Source organism: Ptychodera flava, chromosome 2 (genome assembly GCF_041260155.1).
Source record: "Ptychodera flava strain L36383 chromosome 2, AS_Pfla_20210202, whole genome shotgun sequence".
Taxonomy (NCBI): Eukaryota; Metazoa; Hemichordata; class Enteropneusta; family Ptychoderidae; genus Ptychodera; species Ptychodera flava.
In genome coordinates, this window is record NC_091929.1 from 31899292 (window position 1) to 31923847 (window position 24556).

Here is a 24556-nt window from a genome sequence, read left to right on the forward strand (position 1 = left end):
ACAGCAGGTTGGCGAGTTGAAGCCAGCCACGTGCAAACCACGAAATCAAGCCCAAGGCGATCAGTCCAGCGCCGCAGAGCTGTGCAAGTCTCTCCGCCTGCCCTGTGTAAATCTTCGGCGGTGTACCTACATACATCATTCCGATCATGCACATATAGATTGCGTTCATCGTGAACAGGTAAAGCCCGTTCCGGCTGATCTCAATAGCCTCCTGATCCATCGCCATTTTAAATATCTTTGCTCTAATATTTATTTTTTCCAAAATATCTGATTCTGTAATTTATCATTAACTTCTGTAAGATGCTATCGGAAACAGTGTCGAAGGTATGTACGTAGAAGGTGAGAAGACCAAAGTGCTAGCTATAGAGGGCGCACACACACGCAATGAGGAAGGTGCAGAAGGATGAGGTGGCCACCATCAAAATTATGGTACCTGGCATCATTTGATCACGTACCTAAGGAAATTATTAATGAAGCAAATAGTAAATTATGGAAATTTATTTGGAGAGGTAAACGAGAAGTTATAAAAAGGGGTATTTTCATTCAAAGATATGACGACTGTGGCAAAAAAGTTGTCGACATTGAAGAAAAAATTAATGCACTCCAATTAAAGTGGCTTATGAAACTATTTGAGAAAAATCCAGATAAGGGGACCCCTAAATGGGCCAGCTTATCAAAATATTTCATAGCGAGTTATGACAATAAACTTAATAGTGATTATCACTACCTCCATCTCAATTTCAAAGTCAACAACAAACGAGCCCCAATGGTGTATGGGGATATGTTAAATACCTGGAAGTCACTTAGACTTACAAGAGTGAATCTGCCAACATCAAAACAGAATCTTCTTAGAGAAGTTCTGTGGTATAACGACAATATTAAGAATGAAGGAAGTATCCTCTTTTATGACAAATGGTCAAAGAGTGGAATTTTAAGGCTTAGGGACATCTGGAATGATGACAGAAATGACTGGCTTTAACAATGGGAAATAATTGCAAAAATTAGAGGAGGTACATATAGACATGTGCAAGAGGAAATCAAAACAGAGTATGAAACACTCCTCAATGCTATTCCAGATTCCTGGAAACAAATCATCTCTTCAAACATCCAAAATGAAGAAAACTATGATATTTTAGACTTAGAGAATTATGGTCTGACAAAAAGTGAGGTCAAATCCAAGTCACTTTATTGGAAATTAGTTGATAAGAAATGGCATGCAGTCAGAGGTCAGATTGGTCAAAAATGGGCTGAGAATCTAAGTCTTACTGACAGTTACAAAGCTACTCTATTCAGCCGTCTTAATTCAACAGAAACTGTCAGCAATTCAGTAAATGATTTAAATTGGAAGATTTTCCATCGAGGCCTAGTCACAGGAAGCTTGGCCAAAACTTTCAATTTAAGTGATGGGAAATATGAAGGATGGGATCTCACTCGGTGATGCAGATTTTCATGTGACCGTCTCGGCAGCTGGAATATTTAGGAGATTACAGATAGAAAGAGTAAAAACTGCAAATCGGTTTATCTTTCTCCCATTTCTCTGTAAACGGACACGTTCCAGCAACACAGAACGATCACACTCTCAAAAGTTTGCAAGATATTATTTAAAAAAACCTGAAAGATGGTTGATCTTGATTAATTCTGGTAAAATATGGAGCTGATGTCCGATTATTTCGTAGCTAAATGTCTTCTAAAAGAATGTATAAACACACTTAGTTTTTTATACTGGATGAAAGTCATCCAAAAATTGACCTGATAGGTGACTGTATGTTAAGAAAGGTCAACTATATGCTTGAATATAAGCTAGATCTGCGAAGCAAATCTATTAATTTGAATTTCAAGAGAAAATTCGACCAATTCAGTAAATTTGTGCGCTCCAGCGGCGGACCTATTGTACAGTTTGTGTTGCCCACTGGCAAGAACGCCCTCACACGGCCCGGCAGAGTGCTCGACTTTGCTTCCTTGATAGGGGCTTTTTCTGACTGTAACTCCTCATCTCACGTTACACAATCGTAGGAGTATAAACTGCTTTGCAACGTGTACGCGTGTAAAATTCCGTAGTTCGAACTATGAATTGAAAACAATTGTTTTATCAACTGCATCTCTGAACTTCAATCCATTGAAAGTGAACTGTTGTCAATGCATTCTATTTACAAGTTTTGTCCTTGACTTTCAAACGTCTAAAAATATTCTCAATTATTTTCTGGGTGCACCTGAGGAAATCTTGACCGACATTTCCTCATGAGGCCAAGGAAAAAAATCATGCTGTTCCGATAATCCGACCTACTCTATTTTTTTGCCTGCCGACCCTAAACTTTTTTGAGCTACGTAAACACGGAAGTAAAAAAAAGAAAGAAAAAAACAGTAAAATCACGTGTTCGTTACCTGGCATTTGATTTTTGATTGAACGAGAACGTCTTTTATGTTTTTTATTCCTTTTGTATGTATGATACGTTTTTCTGGAAATGTTTTGGCCAATGTTTGATCGCCCTGAACTCCTGAAAAGTGCATATTTAAAAATAAAAATATTTTGGAAAAAAAAAATCCCTGCCGACCTACCTACCCTATTTTTGTAAACCATGTTATCGGAACAGCACAATTTATTTATTTATTTTGCCTGAGAGCGACTGCTTTCTCTTAGGGAGCCTCCCTAGCTTTCTGAAGCAGCTTGACCCCCTAGAAATAAGGTAATTTGTAGAACTGTTCAGTATGGAACCTGTATACTTCAGTCTTGCTGTGACACAGACTGTGACTTGTATGTACTTAGGGACAAGGATACCGTTAGAAATACTTCCCTGGCCCTATCACAAAAAACTGTGAACAATTGAGAGTTGATTAAAGGTCCGTCATCTACCGGTATAAGTTTTTACATGTAAACTTTCCTTCATTTTCCAGTATGTTGAAAACTTCTCCAAAAATTGTCAAAATCTCTTGTATGGGCGTAATGTAAAACTGCGTATCTTCACATGGTGCACTGCCCTCAATTCACTTCTCAACCACAACACAGCATTGTTGCCAAGGTTACTACTTTGTATAATGTAGGCCTACTCTGTGAGATGAATAAGATAAAACATAGGGCCAAAGTCCCTGAAGCTACTATAGACATGGATACAAATTAAGTATTCCTAACTGTATGAAATTATCTCACTAAGGTCATCCTAGGGACATGTAAACAAATATTAAAGCTGTCTGACCAGCGGTTTTGAAAAGACAAAGCGACTCAACAGTTGACAGAGCTCTGCTGTGTTATGTAGAGAATAACCTTTTGTGACACATGTATTGATGAAGAAGGTGGATATCTTTGATAGCTCATTTCAGGATGGCCTGACCAAAAATGGAAAAAAATTCCGTAAAAATACAGATTTGCATATTTCATCAGACTATATTAGTCTATAATAGCAAATAAACGAGAGTTAATTACATTCTAATTAAAGTAAACAAGACTTGTTTAAATCAAGATTTACGTCATAAAAAAACAGCATATCTGTCAGGTTATAAAAAATCTTGAGCTGGTTATCTTTCAATATCAGTATTTTCATCCTATTAACCAAGCACATTTTAACTTTCAAATTAACATTGTAAGTAAGTTCTGTGAATAAGTTGAGACTGTACGTACTCAGAGAAAGCACACTGAAGAGACAAATGTTTGAAACTTAAGAAGTTCAAGGTCATCAAAAGCATTATAAGGAATCATGTTACACTTTCATTGCACTGTTTACACAGATTGCATAATTGCTGTAAATAGCACATGAGGAATCTTACAGCAGAGCTTTACCATAAAAACCCTATCATTTGACCACTCTTATAATTGACCACTCTATTTTTTTCCTCAAAAAGTAATCTTATTTTATCCTTACCAAGTCAACCATAAATGGAAATTAGAACTTTCTCTATCTCTATTTATTGACCACCCTATCATGACAAACTATTGTGAGCAAATTCTTTAAGATAACATAAATGGTGGTTCAGAATATATCAAAGTTGGGATTCAGGAAAGTTGCTTTACATGTTTTAATCCTCAATTCACTATGAACTGTCAAAAACAGTTGAACTTTCTGATAATTCCACACTAAATTTATTTTGGCTTTGATGATTTCCTAATTAATTCAATTATTTAAAATCATATTATTTTTTTCTGGGTGAATTGATAGGGTTTATACAGTACAAGAATTACATACAATGTAAGTCAAACTTTGACCAAAAATGACAAAAAAATTCCTTAAAAATACACATTTGCATATTTCATCACAATTTGAACAAATCTAAGTTGGGTTATCCCTAGGGACCTGTATACCAAATAACAAAGCTGTCTGACCAGCTGTTATGAAGAAGAAGATTTTTTACCAAAAACACCTTTTTTGGCATTAATTTGCCTATTTTCAACAATATCAAAAAATTAAAAAAAAACAGTTTCTCAAAATCATATTTTTCATCTACACAACAAATATCAAATCAGTAAGTACTGCGGTTCTCAAGATATTTGAGTGGACGGACGCCTCACAAACGGACATACATACATACATACATACATACATACATACAGACTGACGCCGGACGGATACCCATCCCAATAGCTTCTATAGACTATAGTCTATAGTAGCTAAAAATAGTTGGTTTATAGATCAAGAACAAAGAAAATATGATCAAAGAGCCAATAGCTCAACTTTTGATTTTCTAGTACTTTTATTTTTAGTTTCACCTGGGTTTATCGTTCTTCTCCCAACAGCATGCTGATATAGACAATAGTCAGCTTGCCAACTCAGTCTGTACATGTGTAGACTGCATTATTAGGTAAATTCTGGCCTAGAATTCAGATGTACATAATAACAGTGTATTTTACACATGTAGACACTTCACAATCTCAATATTAGGTGTTGTAACATGCCCTCTAGCCTTGCTCCAAGTCTATGGGCATACAAATCAAAACATATAATAAATTGAAGGACTGAACATCAACAGGCCATCATGCTAATGGTAGGCTGTTGCCCAGATAGTGGGGTGAACGCCTTGGCCAGAGAGAAGTCAGGAGACTAAAGGGTCAGTCTACATGCTTTGGGAAGTAGAACAAGAACTTGTGATTGACAAGTGAAACAAACATAGTGAAAAAAAAAATCAAAAGCTATTATTACTGACCTTGTAAAAGTTAAGGAAAAAACAATGTGTTTGGATTTGCGCATCAAATGTTACAGATGAGAAGGTTATTTGCGGAATGCAAAAGTTAAATTACTTGAAAAATACACATGACAAAGTTCATATTTTTTCACAGTTCTTTTATTCAATGTATAACATTACGTTTGGTATAAAATATTTCTGAAAATCTGTCGCTAGTTCGGGAATTCAGAGCCAGATTAAAGGATTGAATAAGATGGTGACATCTCCAATCACTTGTTTCCTAGCAACCACAGAGAGATAATTGAGTTATCTTTGATTGTATATGCCAGAGATAGCTGTGATTGCACTAAAATCCACTAGACAAATAGCATCAGTAGGGAACAAAATAACATTATGCTAATAATTCTCGGAACATACCATTTTATGATGGCAGGGGGGTTACTCAGAATGGTAACATCGAATTTGGTTTTCTACTTGAAAACATTGACATAGTTTCAGAGTTTGCACGGAATGCATACCATTTTGAACACCTCCAAATTTCAAAATTTATTTCTTCCGATTGATGCGGCATTTATTTTCAAAGCCTAGAATGGCTGAAAATTCGTTTTGGGTAATTTATGCAGATATTTTCAATGCTTGCTATCCCTTCCCAAGATTTGATGGTTGACTATTTTAAGAATTGAAACCCAGAGGTTTATCAGCCTACCAAGGCCATGTGATGTTCAAAGACTGATTACAGATTACATAATGAATTATACCCTTGATTGTCAGAAATCAACAAACTACCATACCAAGAGAAGTTGCAGCCACCATGAAAGCCTTCTACATACAATTGAATTATTGATACTCATCATCTCTTTGTTATGACACGAACTGAGGCATACTTCAGTCACTGAGTGGGTGACATTCTTGAGCTGTGAATAAAAACCTGAAACCCTTTCATGACAAAACTATGGCTTGGCTCATTTGTTTTCTGTGGTAGTTTTGGACAAGTCCATTTTGAGATGGGGATGAGAAGGTTGCACAACCATATCAACCATTGATACATCTAGTCTGTTTTTTTTTTTCAAATGATTCAGAGCTGCAATAGATCTGGGAAGTACATAACTATGAATTGTTCTGTGTCAAGTTTTTTCTCACAGGAAATCACCAGAATTCTGCGCTGTGATTGGTTGTAAGAAAATAAGCAGCATATAGGTTATGTCACATGATAAAAGCTTAAGTAAAGGCAACTTTGACCTATCACTTTGTATCAAAACGTGTGTATGTGCATTCAAACTGATAAAAATTTACATCTATTAGCATATGAATAGCAATTTAAATAATTTTAATACACCAGGCTTAATTGGTCTTATATTGACATGTAAAAAACATATATTTCCAAACACAATTAACATAATTCTTTCAAATACAACTGATTTTGTTTTAATATTCTACATTCTCTTAGAATTCATTTTAATATAATCAGGAGACTATAGTGCATAAAAATAAATGCATAATGGAAAGCTTAACCCTTGGGCGCCACAGTCAATTTTTGTCACCTTTGTAAAGTATACCCCTGTCATTTTTTTCAGATTTTTGGCCAAAATTTTGGTAAAAAACTGCAGCCAATGAAATGTGATGTCCATTTGGTCCAAAATTATCAAAAAAATTGCAGAAAAATTTCATAAATTGGTAAAATGTTGCAGTAAAATTTTGGCGGGAAAAATTACAGCACTCAGAGGGTTAAAAACTGTAAATTGACTGAAGGAAAACACAAGAGGTTTGCTTTTCCTGATAAACTGGTACATGTATTTGTCAAATACTAGTATGCAAAGATAACGTGTAATTCCTTCATCTAGAATTTCTGTAGCTACTTTTGTGGAATGCATCTTTTTTATTCTGTAGTTATTGCAAGTTAACAAGTTTCTTAAGTGTGAAAAAAATGCGAAACATCCAAAAAGCGACCAAGCTGGCATGATGTTTTCCAACACAATTGAGTATGGTGAAATTTACGTTTTGATAAGAAATATTTTAATACTCTACTACAACCATATAGGCCAGACTTGTGAAACTGGGCAATGCTGGGACCTGTGTAACTTTGGGAATTTAGGAAGCAAGAATGCTGTACCAAAATGAAAATTCAATTATTAAAATGTTCCTTTTCCGGCAAAATAGATATTCTGTGACCTAATCTTGGAATAGCTCCTTATGAACGTGATCAACTTATTCTATTTGGAATTAAAAATATTCGAATAAGAGAAGAATAACTATCATTTTTTGACAAATAAAGTGTAAAAGTGTCATGAAGAGCAACACTGTAGTAAATGTTTCTTACATACAAAGGTATACTGATAGTAAGAATTAATCTCGGTGTAAAATTGTAACTGATTAAAAAATATTCACGAGTTTTTGGTTTTAAAAATATGATTAAATTATAAGGCATGAATTGGTTGTGATATAAGGGATGTCAGATTTATCATGTTAGGGCCTCATAGGATTAACTTTTTGTCATTTTCTCTTGGAGGATTAAAATTTTGTCATTTTATTAGCATCTTGGCAGGCTGGTACAGCGATTAATCTCTTTTGTTTCTCCACACTGGGCACCACCGTGTTTCGGCATCTTCAACACTGGTCTTGTTCTCATCTTGACGGCGTCATTGCCACAAGTCTTTGAACACTCAGACCAATAACTCCACGAACCGAGTTTGCAGTCGATGGCTGGAACAGAAACACAGTCCGAGAAAAAGGTTATTTTTACCTTTGTTACATTATTCAGCAGAAATAGTCAAGACTCAAAGAAACACAATTTAATCTTTTCAAACATGTCCCTTTCAAAATTATCAATATACTATTAATACTATATGAAGCAGCCTTTCCTTGTTTGAAGATATTCAAGAATTTTGCTACAACTAAGTGATCAAATTGTCTTGCCAAGCCAGAACTTTAAGTGACTGAAACCTATTATTTAATGTAGAGAATAAATGGCTTCATAAAAACATTAGACACAAATATTTGTACACACAGTTTAGAAAAATTCAGATGGTCATCAATTTTGGTTTGAATGTTTAGTTATTTTTGTCTATATCTGTGGTCCATGTTAATTTAAATTTGATAAAAGTTGTGTTTTAATTTGAACTATGTTGACAAAAATCTCTTTCAGATTTGGCTCAAGTCGCTGATGTGATATGGCATCTGTGATATGGTCAGTCAATGAATTTGCAGGTGTCAGACACAAATAATGCAGAACAAATGTATATCATACAAGCAAAGAGTGACACAAGTTGCAGGCCATTTTTGATTATGGATATTAGTACACCATCGACATAAGAAATGTTTAATTGCAGATTTGGCTAATTTGGAGATGGGTCATCTTGCAAAATTTAATTTTTCATCCGATTCACAAACTTTGCAAACAGGGAGCAAAAAAGCTGAACGAGTGATACTTACGGCATCGTATATGTGTGTTGCATTTCTGCTTTTCTTTCCTTTTACCACAACGCTGTCCACCTCTCTTTGGTCGGACTTTGACCATCCTCTGTCGAACTTTCTTCCCATGCTTGCCACAAGTCTTAGTGCACTCTGACCAGGGCCCCCACTCACTCAGCATGCAATCAACTGGCATCTTTTTGTCTGCAAAATAATCACAGCACAGTTTAAAGGTATACAGTCACCTGTAATCTAAATATGCCCATATATGGTCAAAGGGGTGTTCCTTGGTATTCAAAATGCCCATGTGAGGGCGCTGTTTTTTAAAAAGTGGCCACCCGCTTAAAATCTGTGATTGGTTAGATTTTCTCTTTCCATGGTTAACTGTGGCAAAGTTGGAACAGGTGACAGTATACCTTTAATTTGCCATTTCGGACAAACTGCTCATTTCCTAAGTTTTACACAACAATGCTTTAGCGGCAAACATTTACAAATTCTGCAGTTTAATGAAATTTTAAAGTTTTAGAGGGAATTAATAGTGTTTTATCTAGGCTAGCTGCTGCATCACATGATTTCTGAAATTTCACAAGCCATATATCTCACCTGTCAAACACTGAAGAAAGCTGCGAGTTGCATGATGGGAAAACACTCAATCGTGCAACTTGTTGATCTTATACGCTTACCAACCACTTCAATAATTCTACTGTGTTTTGCATTGAACCGTTGGCAATACCGAAGTTAGACATACTGTTTTTAATTGAGTTGCCAACACTGTCAGATTTAACTATTACCCAGTGGAAATATCAGTCGATCACAAGAAATAAACTCAGTGAAAACAGAAACATTGTGTGGACGGAGGTCAGGCATAGTCAAAACAACAACAACACCAGATCCTCACAAACAAAGCTCACAAATGATGCGTTCTGAGCTGGATGTGTGTGGATTTGATGTGTTGTTTTGACTACGTCTGACCTCCTTCCAGACAATATTTCAACTTTCACAGAGTTGATTTCTTTGTTATTGGCTGATATTACTGTCTAGACGATCATTACACCTGACAGTGTTGGCAACTCCTCTATTTAGACTGTATGTCTGGTTCCCGAATTGCCAATGGTTCAATTCAAACCACTGTAAATCCCCGTCTCTTTGAGGCAAAGGTCACACAGCAGCATCCATGACGAATCATACAACATTGAGTTATAGACATCTTCTCCAGATACTGTGCGGATATTAGCCCTTTGAGCGCCGAAGTCAAATTTTGTGGCCTGAGTATAAAATTTAGCCTGGTCAATTTTTTTCAGATTTTTGCCAAAATTTTGATAAAAAACTGTAGCCATTGAAAAGTGATGTTCATTTGGTCCAAAATTATTACAAAAATTACAGAAAAATTCATAGAAATTGTAAAATGTTGCACTAAAATTTTGGTGGGAAAGATTACAGCACTCAAAGGGTTAAGGTATTTCTTTACCTGGCATCACTGGTGGTCTTGTCTTGACCATCATTGGCCCCTTCTCTTCCATATCTTTGGGCGGCATCGTAGGATCAATATTCATTTCTTTCTTGGGCATCATGGTGGGCCTATCCATTTCCTTAGGGGGCATGGTCTTTTCCATCCCTTCCTTGGGGGGCATAGGTCCTCCACCTCCCCCTCTTGAAGGAGGAGGGTTGTCGCCGTCACTATTGGTAAATTGCAAGTTGTAATCTGGGTTGGACATGAGAAATAAAAATCAAAATGACGAACTAAAATAATGCTACAGAAGTGTACAAATTTGAAACAATCTGATTTTTCAAAGTTTAACACTCTTATCTACAGACTTGGCATTTTTTCATCACTATTCTGTGGCACATTTGTGTGCAAAATCAGTCAGTCCGGAGTATGAATCCCAGCAGGTTGTCTGCAAACCCAATTTACTTCAAATTTCATCATTCCACACACATTAAATCAAGATTAATAGAATGACATACTTGAACTATAATTTGAATACAAAGGAAGGTCTTTAAATTCCATAGAAGTATAATGATAATTACTAGTAAGGCTGTTTGGATGGCATTGTTCTCATTAATATGCAAAAATAAATATTTGTCTGCAAATTCAGATTACAGTTTTGGGAATTATGCATCTTCACAGGTGACTGCCAGTGTTGCGATGAACATGAGAAAAGACAAATTATGGCTCAGACTACAAGCTACAACAACAACCTTACGAGCCACACTGACAAAATTTGTCTGAATTTCAAGCAGCAGTGTTTAATGTCCAATGCATGCAGCTGTTTTTATAAACAGACCTGGACATACTTGATACGCTAACCTATGGGAGTACACAAAATCTTGTCAAATTTAAAAAATGTTGTACATAAATTTCCAACAAAATCAAGAAATTGAACAGAGATTGCATTCTGAATGAATTTCTAGACCACAGGGTGTTACCTTCTTTAACTTTAATTTCCATTTCTTCTGCACTTGGATCGATAAAGCACTGGTCACCTTTGACATCTAACCTTTCAATTACGAGTTTACCGACATGTTTGATTGGCTGACCGGTGGGGTCAAAGAAAGGTGACGCATCATTGGCTGGATAGGAGTTGGTGAAAGGTCGTATCTTCTCCTGTGGAACTGTGGGGGAATTTGTAGCCTGGAAGAGGTAACATAAAACTTCATCATTTATTTACAAAATATTCATTTTGAGTGAAATCCCAGGAATTTTATCGTGCCATAGGGGAGTATAACAAGACACATATTTAAAAAGTTGTCGAAAGTGATAGTTGAGGTAGAACACACCTCGCGGACAAATAGTCGAACTCTCCAATTTTTACAGTATTCCTTTAGCCTACTACTTGTTCAGGCTCACTGAAGCTTATAGGGTAAATAAAACTTTCACTGGCTTAGTTTTGTGAAAATCGAGAATTAAATTCCCAAACGGAGATAACATAGGAATGGCAGCCATTTTGAATTTCCAATATTGTTCAATATGAGGGTAGTTTGTTTCTCTAGTACCAACATTAACACAGTGACCCCCACCCCTTCTAATTTTTTCTTGATTTGGAGAGAGAAGGGTTGAAAATTTATACTTGAGGAAAATTTGAGCAGAAGTTAAGTCTCTGAATTTCGAGGCACAAACTACCTTATGGACCTTTAGTCAACATGAATTATTACTATTACTGCTCTAGACATGTAGACATAGGCATTACCATATAAGTGATTCCGCTATCCGTCCCAGCATCCCATGGGTATGTGTTCAGCTCGGCATATTTTGCCCATCCGCAGTTTTCCGTGCACAAGTCCAGGGCACTGACGCCTGTACACCAGTCAGGACTGGGCCCCAGCATTGTCAGCGCTGACAGCAGGTGTCTGTCGGAGTCTGTGCTGAACACTGCTGACATGTTGCCCACGGCTGGCCACAGGGGACGTGTTTTGATCACCGTTCTGATGTTGCTACCCTGTAAAGTGAATACAGGAGTCAGGGTGAGGGGAAGACACATAGGATTCAATGGTAATGATGACATGATAACGATGATGACATCGAAGCCCGCATACTTAATCATTTGACTGAAAGTGAAGCATAACTATTTTTCAACTTGACATCTTTGGATTTAAAAATGATAGAATTATGCATTTGTAAAGGAAATACTTTTTTTTAAAACATTACCCATAAAAAATTCTATAAACCGCCTATAACAGTAATATCAATGCACCATTCAATTATGAAAATCTTTATATTTTTTCAACAGATTTTCATCCAATAGAATAATGTGATTGTCATCTTGTAAACCTAAAATTTACAGTAGCAACTATGTAAGAGAGGTATGTCAAACATTATCATAACCCAAACAAGGGATTATGTACCCTCAAAGTAGGAGACTATTTGCCCTCCTTAGGTTGGGCAAATGGTCACCTACATGTACCCTCAGGCACGTAGTCCAATGTTTTTGGCTGTAAATTGTGTACTTGTATTTTCAAATAGAACGTATTCATCACAGATTAAGTCACTGACATGAATTTCTGTGAAAATTATCTTTCTCTCCAAACTTTTTGAACAAGATCTATACATCTTATAAAGGCATAATTGCATTTGCATCAATTTTGGTGAATATATACTGTTGTATAAAATGTATTAAGAAACAGAATGGATTTGCTGTTGGAACATCATGTTTACTTTGATCTTGATGTGATCATTGGATATTCAGTATGAAAAACAGAATTTCCGCTTTCATGGAAACAACTAACCTCATCCTTCATTTCAGATTCGAGCACTCTAGCAGATCCCCATTCTGCAATCCTTCTCACACCTTCTGTAGCGTAGCCACCGTACTCGAATACCATGTAGTCTTTGCTGTGAGAGGCACCACTCAGAGATGACCAGTGATTTTGGTAACCTTATTTGTCAGTTGAGAAATGAAATTATTCTCATTATGTGGAATAGATAATTTTCCACTCATATACATGTAATGCAAAGTGCTACACAAAATGGGAAAGAGAATATGTATGGGAGTGTTTAACCCTTTGAGTGCTGTAATTGTTCCAACCAAAATTTTAGTGCAACATTTTCACCAATTTTTATGAATTTTTCTGTAATTTTTTGATAATTTTGGACCAAATGGACATCACATTTCATTGGGTACAGTTTGTGACCAAATTTTGACAAAAATCTGAAAAAAAATTGACTGGACTATATTTTCTAAAGGTGACAAAAATTGACTTTGGTGCTCAAAGGGTTAATTAAGTGTGTTCATTGGAATGAAAAGCAAGTTATTTAATTTTCCAATCAGTTCTGTAAAAATTTAAGAGCGTCCACAGAAACTGTACAAATTTTATGGTATTTTTTACAGGGATCATCAATGAAGGATATTTCTTTGTCTGAAATCATGGATTATGTATTTACCTGAGGGATAATCTTTCGGATGGGTGTATCTTGTCCACATTCCCATGAAGGTCACCTTGTACTTGGCACTACCACATGCACAGCAGTCCTGTATCTCCCGCTGGTAGTTCTCTGTGACGCTTCCTTCAACTGAAACAAACAGGAAATTACAGCTCAATTTATTATAACTTTTGAATGTGTTTGCCAACTCTTTCTTGTTTGTGATCAATTTCTTGTCTAACTCCCTAAAAGTTAAAATCCAAATATTTGCCCATTCTTTCTTTTTAGGTTAAGTCTAATGAAAGACTGACACTATATAACATGTAATTAAAATTGGCCTAAGAGACAGATATCCAGACATTCAGATTCTCAAATCTTACAATATTATGTTGGCCTGCCCCTTGTGTGGACTTATTTTGAAGTGTGTGGAGTAAATAAAATTTTCACAGTCTTATTTATGTGAAAATCATAAATATTATTTCTCCTCATGGAATTAATGTGGGGATGGCAGCCATTTTAAATTTTAAGTTTTTGTACATTTTTAGATAAGCTGTTTCTCTGGTTCAAAAATTTACCTGATGATCTGTGATTTTATTCTTGATTTTGAAAGAGAATGGCTTTCAAGTTTGAAGTTTGGCAAAAACCTTAAGTTTCAATGTGCATATTGTCTTTCGACTGCATCTTTTTTGAATCAAGTACCATCCTATCCCTTAAAACCATCTTTATAATACTTTTTTCTAATGAATGCTAGTCTCTTGATAGAATCACTTACCAGCTTCACAAAGAGTCTTTGTAAGATCTCCATCGTCCTGAAACCATACTAATTTTTGCTGCACAACAGTAGCCCTGTAAACATGAAAGAATCATCACCTTTATAAACAGCGCCCTCTAACAACGCCGTACTGCTACACCCATTGAAACTATGCATGAGAATCAGACAATGACCTGACACTAACAGGAATGCAAACTTATTTGTCCTGCATTTTCTATGAAAATTATAAAATATCAATAATAACGTTCTCTTAGAGCCATTATCTAATAACATGCCCATGTTTGTAGATGAAAAGTATGTGTATTGTGTCTCTGGCTGCATGGGTATAAATTGTGTGGATCAATTAACCGGCACATACAAACTAAAAATTGCATAAGTGTAAAGTACATATAAATGATGTCATACTATTAATTTACATGATCAAATCATAAAGCCCCCTTTGGATATATCAAAACAACATTGTTATCAAGTTTGCTAACTTCCAGGCACCAATCTAAGTCTGGCTGTTGATAAACCATTATGTAAGTGAACATGTGAACTAAAAATTGACCAAGTATACAATCTACGGTATGCATATTACTGGTAATACTGTAGTATGAAGTCAAGACAACGAGTAAAATCATCAATATACTAACTTTCCGCAATAAACATTTTGAAAATAACGTGATCTAGGATGTCAAATTTTGGATAAGGCTGTGCATGCATTATTTGTAACTTTTAATACATTTACTGCAATTTTTGTACGGTACATGTCCTTGAAACGCAGTTTCTTGTTTTCAGATCAAAATTCCTGGGGTTTAATTTATCAATAGAGTCCATACAATAGGAATAAATTTCGCATATTGTTGTTCATGACTGCATTCTGATCTGGGCTACAATTCAATCATCAACAACAACACGTACTGCACATTGCACACAATGTGTCATGTGTGCATGTGCTTATAATTTGCAATTCAACACATCTCAGGAATAAGGAGACACAGGGATGTGATTTCCTGGGGCAAATATAACGATACTTTTCATGTACAGCGATTGTCCCTTCAAATAAATCTACGTTAGGGTAGTATTAAATATACAGCGTGTGAAGGAAGATCTCAAGAATGCACATACTTGTAACCTTAAGTTCACTGTTCAATAAATCAAAACTTTTTTTTAATCAAGCCTCTTAGCGTTTGAATTGGCCCGCATGGAAATGACTAACATTGTTTATGGTGATAATGTCATACGTCGTGAGATCATATGTCTTGTGACACATATTTGAGATGTGACCTCTGTATACTGCATGTGGTGTATGTGTGTGTGTTGTTGACTGCATGTCTGAATTTATTAGTTTAACGTAATCCTATAGTGAAAACAAAATCTCATTCTGTCATGCACAAGTGGATAGAGTAAGGCATTTCAAATTAATTTAAACTAATAAACTCAGATGCTGGAAACCAATTAAGCAGGTAACATGATGGTAACTCAAGTCTGCAGACATTAACCCTTTGAGTGCTGTGATGTTCCCACCAAAATTTTAATGCAACATTTTTACCAACTTTTATGAATTTTTCTGTAATTTTTTGATAATTTTGGACCAAATGGCCTTCAAATTTCATTGACTACATTTTGTTATCAAAATTTTGACAAAAATCTGAAAAAAATTGACTGAAGTATATTTTCTAAAGACAACAAAAATTGACTTTGGCGTTCACAAGGGATAAACTGTGTGACCAGACTTCTTGATACAAAACATACATGTAAACCACAGCTAGGGAATTTCAATGTTGCTGTATAAAGAGAATGGTATGTTTTGGATAAGTTTTTTTATTTCATTTGGAGTATCTGTCTGTCTGATATATGCGTTCATACTTTCTCCCTTCACTTTCATCTTGTTATTGTTAATATTACATTTGACAAAATCCAATCAGCAATCCATTAATTTTAACAGACCATTTTTCGACAAAAACTCTAATCCATCAAGGGGGATTATCACCTCTGCCTCTCACTTGCTGGCTGTCAATCAATAGCAATGCAGCACATCACCTATTTTAACCCTTTCCCCACAATGGTTTGGCCCTAACACATTGTCATCAATGGTGATTGTAGACCTGTGTACAGCTTATGGGGGTGAACAAGTTAAAATAATGAACACGCTGGTATTTCAGTATCTTTTGTTCATTCTAAGGACAATAGCTATGACCTTTGATAACGTTTTCATAATGGTATTTCCATAAAACTTTAATAGGGCCTTAATCTTCTCCCTACAAAGGTATGATAAAATACAAAATATTTGACCATATTAGCCTTGCCAACATAACGCAACCTTACATAATATGCAATCTTATTATTGTGGAATTCGAGTCTAAAATATACTTATTGTCAAAAATAACATTAGCAAATATGCATGCACAGTTTACATTGACAAGGTAAACTCTGGAGGTTCTTACATGATTTTGATAGGAGCACTCAAAAACTGCATTTTACCGACAGCTCCATCAAGATACTTAAAACACATCAAAAGTTACTAATGGAGCCATAATCAGAAGATTTATTAATATTAGAGCCGCAGTACAAGGAGATTTTCAAGTAATATATTGAGTCTGTTCTAGATTAATGGCCTTTGTTCGGCACAATGATTTACGGTACTGTGGGAATTACACTCATAGCAATCAGCGTATAAAATCCAGGGACACAATGGAACAATTTTGACAGCATTTAGTGACATTATAACATCATTAACCTCAACCTTAGCAAAAAATGCTGTACATTTTTCTCTTTGAAATATTCATGATAACTGGGTTTTCTTGATTCTCTCTGGGGCAGAATTTTATCATTTTTCTTTGCCGGCGGTATATCTATTATTAAATTTCCATCTACATTTTAGTTCACATGAACAGTATACTAACTTCAGATCTGACCCTTGTATGGTAGCAGGCAGCTAAAACCTTCAGGGAAAGTGTAACTAAGTTAAATGAGTTAGAAGAAAATGTTTTGAACACAGGCAGCTAAAACCTTCAGGGAAAGTGTAACTAAGTTAAATGAGTTAGAAGAAAATGTTTTGAACACAGAGGAATTGCATATTTTTATTATGCATGTTTACATATACAGTTATAATATGGTGGTTATAACCAAAAATAATTACGTTGTAGCAAAAGTCGAGGCTTGCACTGTGGAAATCTTTCTACAATTTCTAGTCTCCCAAGAGGCAACATTTAAAACCCATTGTGCCCTTTAAAACTGAATGCCGTAACTTTCATTCAAATCTTCCATGTTTGAGAAAACTTTAAAACCATTTTCTGTGAACAAGTACAAAGTTTGGGGCTAGAGAAACAAATCGCAAAAAATTTAAGGTGGTATACGCCTGAAGGACTAAAACTCTTGCTCAAAGTTTCCCGAATGGAATTTTCAACCATTCTCTTACCAAATTGACTATAAAATTCAGGAGTCACCTGGCAAAATTTTGTACTGAAGAAAGCGGTATCTAAATCTACCCTTATTTGAAACTCCAAATGGCCGCCATCCCTGCATATGTTTACTCTATGGGAAGAAATGTCCAGTTTTCCAAAAATTAAGACAGGAAATTTTTCTTGCTCCAACTTCCTAATGAGGTACCTCAAATTGTAGATCAGAAAATAATTGTAAAAAATTTCAGAGTCTGCGTATGTGTCCCTGAGGTACATTCTACCTTAACTATATTTGAAATTCAAAATGGCTGATATAGCCAGCATTATTTTCTGTAGTATGAAAAATTTACAAATTTCATTTTTCACAACCACAATGTACCTGAAACTTCGTTTATATCAAAGGTTTTAAAATAATTCTACACGAGCAACAGTATTGTAAAAATCTGAATCTCCAGCAGTCTGTTCCCGACACACACTCTATCACGTAGGTTCTGTATACACATGAGGAACAGGGACTGAGCGATATGACTTTTACGACCACATTAAGAAAGAGCACCTGGACACATAAATCATTAGCGTATACAGCTAGGACTCAACATTTATGGATACATGGCACAGATTCTGCGGTCCACATGAGAATTTGAAGTTAAAGTAATCAACAGCTTGATGAAGTTTCAAGCATTTCTGCTTCTTTTTACAAAAATAAAATTTGTAACAGTCAGCCTATTGCTGATTGTAATCCATAGAAGTTTCGAACACTCAGCATGTGTGTGGCAGATTGTAACTTTTGACATGTGCACTGTGTTCACAGATGTAAATCTAACAAAATCGTGATATTTCATTGCATATGTGCCAACAACTCACAATAATCAAACAGCAAAGTCTCAGCTATCTTAACCTGTTCACCCCTCGATTCCCTGTAAACAGGTCTGTTCTCCCATTCACAACAATAGGTTTGGGTCAAACCATTGTGATGAGAGGGTTAAGTATCATACAACTAAATGATTGCTGTAACCTGGTACATTAATTAAATTACTAAGATCGGAGAAAAGTATTGAAAAAAAATCCTCTTTATACTTTTAATTACAGAAGTATGTGTTCCACAGAGAAAATGGAATATGAGAGAAAGGAAATTTCAGCATTTTTTCCCAACATTGCTTTACTATTTTCATTTCTCATATCCAAAAAAATATTCCATTTGAAGTCACAAATGAATACTGAATAAGCATCAAAATATCTTTCCTCAAATCTATTATTTCTAAAATGCATTTTGTTTCAATTTTGAGAAAAAGTCATATTTTCATTTGCACAATTTTTTCTGGTAAGTTCGACCTTTTGCTCATTTATTTGTGAGATGCCCAGAAGAGGAAAATGTACGCTATTCAGAAGTATCTACATTGTACATGGCCCCTGGTGCTGCTGGATCGGGGCAACAAAATCGGCGGCGTTCTAATTTGAAGCTGTTGAAGTGACCCCTGCATGGAGGACATCAGAGCTGTATTGCCTAAGCTTGTTATGAGTGCTCTCTAATGCAATTTGACTTGATAAGCACAGTATGAGGTGGTTTTGCTGTAATTTTTCCTCGAGGACTAAGTCAATATAAACTGGCAGTACGATATCACTTCTCCTGATGCATTTAAGAGATAGCTCGCATATAAATGTAGTCTCTCATTTCCAAATCTGCTTGCAGACCAATTAATTTTTTTCTGAACTGAAATTACAGTACTATATGTATGCTTTCACCCTAGATTTTCGTTCCTCCTGCAATGCGTTTGTACTGAAAAACTAGACCACCGAAGAGAAACACTTGAAGAATTAAATATTCTGGTAGCATACAACATTCCCACATGCAGAAGCTGGGCATAGAGTGTTTCATCTCAGTTTGAAATAATTTTTCTGATGACCACTAGACAAAATTACCAAAAAAAAAAAAAAAATCCTCAATATGAAACTGCAATTCTCACACTACATATTTGGCAGTAACCAGCTAGTTAAAGGAATATATCTCTAATTTTTTTGTTTTTATGGCTTATAATTCTTCTGAAAGCTGGAAAATAAATTCAATTTCACATTAATGTTAAAGAGATACAGTTGCTGAAATAAAAGTATGGGTACTTTTTTCAAATCAACTATCAACACAAATGATTTTGAATGTACATTCAGTGTTCTCCACAGCTTGGAAATACAGAGAAGCAGCCAGTATTAGACATAATAATTTGCAAAATTGTTGTGAAAAAGTGTTCTCTTGTTTTGCTATTTACATATGAATAGACTGTTCCAAAAAAACATAGGTGTGGTCAGTTCACCCCTCAAAACACACTTGTACACAACCAGGGTTGAAAATGCCTCATCCATTCTATACATGTCATATGTACATGTTTATGTTTTAACTACATGTATCACTAGGATTACTGACTAACTCTCAAGTGATAAAAGTTGCCCAAAGTGATGCTCAGAGACAGTGGCTGTGTTTGTTCGGTGAAATGCAAAGCTATCAAAAGATACCCTTTACAGTAAACAGAAGTCTATACCTATACTTGACCTAAACTGAACACTGGATAAATTGTGTCTAAAAAGTATTGGAATGTGAGGGTCTCAAGAATTGCTCTCCTTCACGCCAAATTTTCTTCAAGTTCTTTTATCTCAGCATCTTTTCTGAGAGTGCTAATTGTACTCAAGGACTGAACGGAATTTGAAAGCCCTTCCAGAGTCCTTTTTCTCAAACATACAGCACTTCACTCCCCATATATTTACTTTAGACTTGTCCTTTCAGACTTGTAAAAGAATTCTGTCTGTAGCTTTACTTTCAACATATCAAAATTTGTTGGCTGGTTGATTTTTCGACTGTGCCAAAACTCTTGGTATTAAAGTCTTGCTGCTTTTACAGTCCTCTATCTTCTTTTACTCCTATTCCTTTATAAACAGGTCCATAATCATGATTGATAACTATGAGAGTTGGGCCAAACCATGGTGGTGTAAGGGTTAAACTGGAGCCAAAGGTGAGCAAATTCATTCAGTATGTGATCTCTACACAGGTTTTCAATAAAAATCCAACGTTCTTGCAGTCTAGTTTGGTCGTCCTGTCTACATTCTTTGCCGCATCAATGCATTAATGATTCACTACAATGGTGAATCTATGGAATGGTGAATTCTCTGGTCTGCACCAGAAAACGCGACAGTTCCAGATACGTATCGGATCACTGGATTTACTCACCCCTGACATGAGAGTATGTTAGACATGGCAGATAGAAATACAGTATCTCTATATCGGCACAGCTGATAGAAAGACAGTATCTCTATATCGGCACGGCGGTGCGGTTGTTTTTCTGGATCAAGGATTTTGTTCAGACATAAAACATGTCATATTTCCTTTTCCCCCACAGCCATTCTATTTCTGAAACACCAAATTCCAAATCTACTTTTCTCTATGGACAATTTCCAGATCATAATGCTTGCCATATAACAGTACATGTATAGGGTGATTTTACTTGTGTAACATATTGCTCCCTTATGAAGATTACAAAAATTGAACACTATGAAAATCAAATCAAAATGCTGGCCTTGCCATAGAGGTTGCATATATTCTTGCAAACAAGAGGGTGCTGTCAAGTAACACTGTGACAACGGAAAGATACTTTTTCATATGATGACACAGACACTCATCATCATGGATGCACATTTAGTCCAGACTGAAACTTGTTCCTATTTTCTTCTCTTTGAAACGGTTAGGAACAACTGTCTCTGTGCTTTAGCTGATAATTGTCTTTGGGTAACATGCCCCCTGCTGGGTAAAAACTTGCATCTGATTCTGATTATCCAATTATAGATAAACTAAACCCCTGACTGTGCAAAGAGGAGGGAGGGGGGAATTATTATCTCATGCTGAGAATTTACGAGCTGTAATGGATTTGACTATTTGCATTAATGTTTTGATGGATGCCGGTCTCAAATTTGGAAACTGGATGTTTCAATAGGACATATGTATGAATGTTTCAATGTGCAGCCTGTGGAAAAGTATCTAATAAGTGCTGGAATTTAAACTTCCAAATTCATGCTGAGGGAAGGGATGCCTAGATCATGGGAAGGGGTGGTCAGAAAGAGATATGCAGTCAAAGGTTTTAGACACAAAGTCAACAGTTGAAAAATATATGCAAGAATTTTTATTCTGCATTCTGGTGCTCTTTCCCTACTGTGGCTTCCCCGAACTCCAAGCTCTACAAGTACAATGAAATGAAGGAAAAAGCTGATTACAGGACTTAATGCTGTCTCAACATTTAAGTGTATTTACTTACAAGTATGGCTCTGTATGCAAAAATGAAGAAGATATTTAATTTCATGCCGGTACTGATGCACTTTGCAAATCGCTGAAATTTTTTTTGTAAATGTAGATAGTGAGAAAAAACACTGTTATGCGTACCAGCAGTACTGTAACATCCTTCAGCCTAGATTGGTTATGGCATAAAGTAAGTTTGTTTTATTATTCCGATTCTGTCAGAATTCACACGTCTATCAGACCTTTGGAATGGTTTAATTGACTGGTTGGCAAAGTGAATTAATGCTTGTCAATACCAGATTTGATAAGCCTATACATGTACGATACATGTATGACACCATAACCACAATTTTGGCCATGGTCAATATGGTTGCTGGATACTGAAGATTACAACCTGCCTTTTGTAAACTGTCAGTGCATGTACCAAAGGCATCAGAGCCATAACTTTGAAGCCTATGTTGTATTCAACGTGTACAATAAATCAATTTAAAATCAGTTTGGTGATAAATATCAATTTGAAGTAGATACGAGTAATCAATACTGCCGTTTTTTTGTTGGGAAAATGCCAACAGTGACTTCATAACTCATGTTATTGTCGTTCTACAGTCCTTGAGGGTTAAAGGTCACACCTATTTTTATTATAATGGTTATTTTTATGCGCACTTAACACTCAAAATATTTGGGTGTTACCATTACATCCCTGTGTACAAGTACTTTTCTTTTAAACTCCATAGATACCTCACCATGAACTCTTGGCCTTTGCTACTCCCCTTACACTCCATTGCAACCCGAGACAACTTGTTTCTTGTGAAGTCGATCCCTGTGGTCAGGAGGGGTTGGCTGCATAACGCCAGCTCAAATTTTAGCCGTCAGACGCTGGTTCACTTTGATAGCGACTAGTGTATTGTTACTTGATTCCTAATTGACTCACTTTGATATACACTATCAAGTTCCATCTTCAGAAAACAGTGATAATTCTATAATCACTATCCTTTAACTTCAATATTCACCCAAATTCCCTGTTAACTGGTCCACACTTCACCATTCAAAAAAGTGGTGGCGAAAGCGCTACAACAGCAGCAAGACACTTTGATATACATGTACCTTATTTTTTACAGCCCCTCCTCTTTTTGATGTACCTCTTTTACCAATACTTTTTCCCTTTACTCTTACAGCCCAGGTTTTCCAATAGAAAACAAAAGAACTAGGACTGTACCAAATTTGGAGAAGGGGGGATGAGGTTTGACTGGAATGGTGATACCCTGATGCAAAGTGATTGCAATTTTCCTATTGTCTCTGTAATTTTTGAAACGACCATGATTCTTTGAAATATGCATGCTGTACACTCAAAGCAACGTGAAAATAACAGAATCACATTCTCGCAAGCCAGTGTTTTATTTCAACTGTGTATGTTGCTACACAAAAATCTACTCCTTCAGGTAATACCTTTGTTGCTGCAAAGCAGCAAGTGGTTATACAACAATGTAGAATTAAAGACCGTATACCACACATCTATCACTGCTACCTTTTAACAAGAATGGTTTAGCCTAAAATCATCACTTGAACCCCTTAACCACCATGGTTTGGCCCAAACTCATCATTTTCAGTATTGAAAGTGACACTGTTCAAAGGGAAAATGGAGGTGAATTGGTTCAAGCTATTCAACAAGTAATTTCGGTATCTCAAGAGTATTAGGTGATGAGTATTTGCAAAGCACCTGTTGAAATATCAGGTTACACGCCTGCATGGTTCAGGTATTACGTTACTGTCTTCACTCTACCAGAATGCACCCTGGGGACAGATATCGGATCTAAAATACAGTCATGCTTTTCTAGTCTACCGCTTGTGGGGATTCCTTTTAAAGCTATTGGAGTAAGAAAAAGTTTCACCATCTTATTTTTTTTAAGGTAAAAGTTTATTCCCCCCCTCCCCTTTGAGTGCAGTTCCGACAACCCCTTGCCTTTAATTTGACAGGGTAAATGTAACAAACTTGAAGGTTGCTAGACTTCCATGGCTGTCACTGTACAGTCAAAGGGACAGGGAGTAAGTATCTGAAGATTGATGTGGAATTTGTAACTTACTTGAAACTGACACATCCAGTGCCAGCAGGTGGTGCTGTCCATATCACGGAAATCGACATCTTGGGAATATCACTGGTGTGGGTCACCGCTGTCGGGCAGAGATCAGTGAAGCGGGATATGCCAGGATCCACCAACTGTAGATAATAATATTGACAGTATATCAAAGTTGCACTAACTTTTGATGTATTTTCCAGTATTTTTTTTGCTCTGTGTGCGATGCAGTTTCTTGTTCTCCTCTCTTGTCAATGCGCCTAGTGTTTGACTTGACAACAAATTTGATTCTTATGTGCAATACTTCCCATCTGTTAATATTGACAACTCATTTTTTTTTCAGACTACCGGTATAATTCAATACATTATACATAATGTTAACACATAATATATTATTTGCAAATGTGTTAGCAATGGTGTAATTGACACTTCATATAAATTTTAACATGCTTAAGGGAGAACAGTAAGAAAATGTATTTGTTTTACTTTGACTACTAAAATAGCTAAAATAGTAAAAAATCAGAAAATATGAGATAATGTCACTTTAAACAAAAATAATTTAAAAATTGTCAATGTTACTTCACGGACTGTTCACCGGACCATGGATTTCACTTCCAGCTATATGTATCTGATGATATGTATTATGGGAACACTTGTCAAAAACATTATTTTTTCACA

At 35.9% G+C, this 24556-nt stretch overlaps 1 protein-coding gene across 1 annotated transcript in view; it reads right to left on the bottom strand.

Moving 5' to 3' along the window:
- Positions 1–5250: 5250 nt before the first annotated feature.
- The window catches only part of LOC139119173 (spondin-1-like), a 37600-nt gene continuing 18294 nt past the window's right edge, over positions 5251–24556 (bottom strand). Inside the window, exons 3-11 of the mRNA XM_070682840.1 lie at positions 23888–24021; positions 14148–14221; positions 13397–13525; positions 12742–12890; positions 11706–11954; positions 10945–11149; positions 9986–10219; positions 8539–8721; positions 5251–7809 (exon numbers count right to left, since the gene is read on the bottom strand). Of these exons, the coding sequence (XP_070538941.1) occupies positions 7637–7809; positions 8539–8721; positions 9986–10219; positions 10945–11149; positions 11706–11954; positions 12742–12890; positions 13397–13525; positions 14148–14221; positions 23888–24021 (1530 nt within the window). The 3' untranslated portion in view covers positions 5251–7636. The remainder of the gene's footprint in view (positions 7810–8538; positions 8722–9985; positions 10220–10944; positions 11150–11705; positions 11955–12741; positions 12891–13396; positions 13526–14147; positions 14222–23887; positions 24022–24556) is intronic.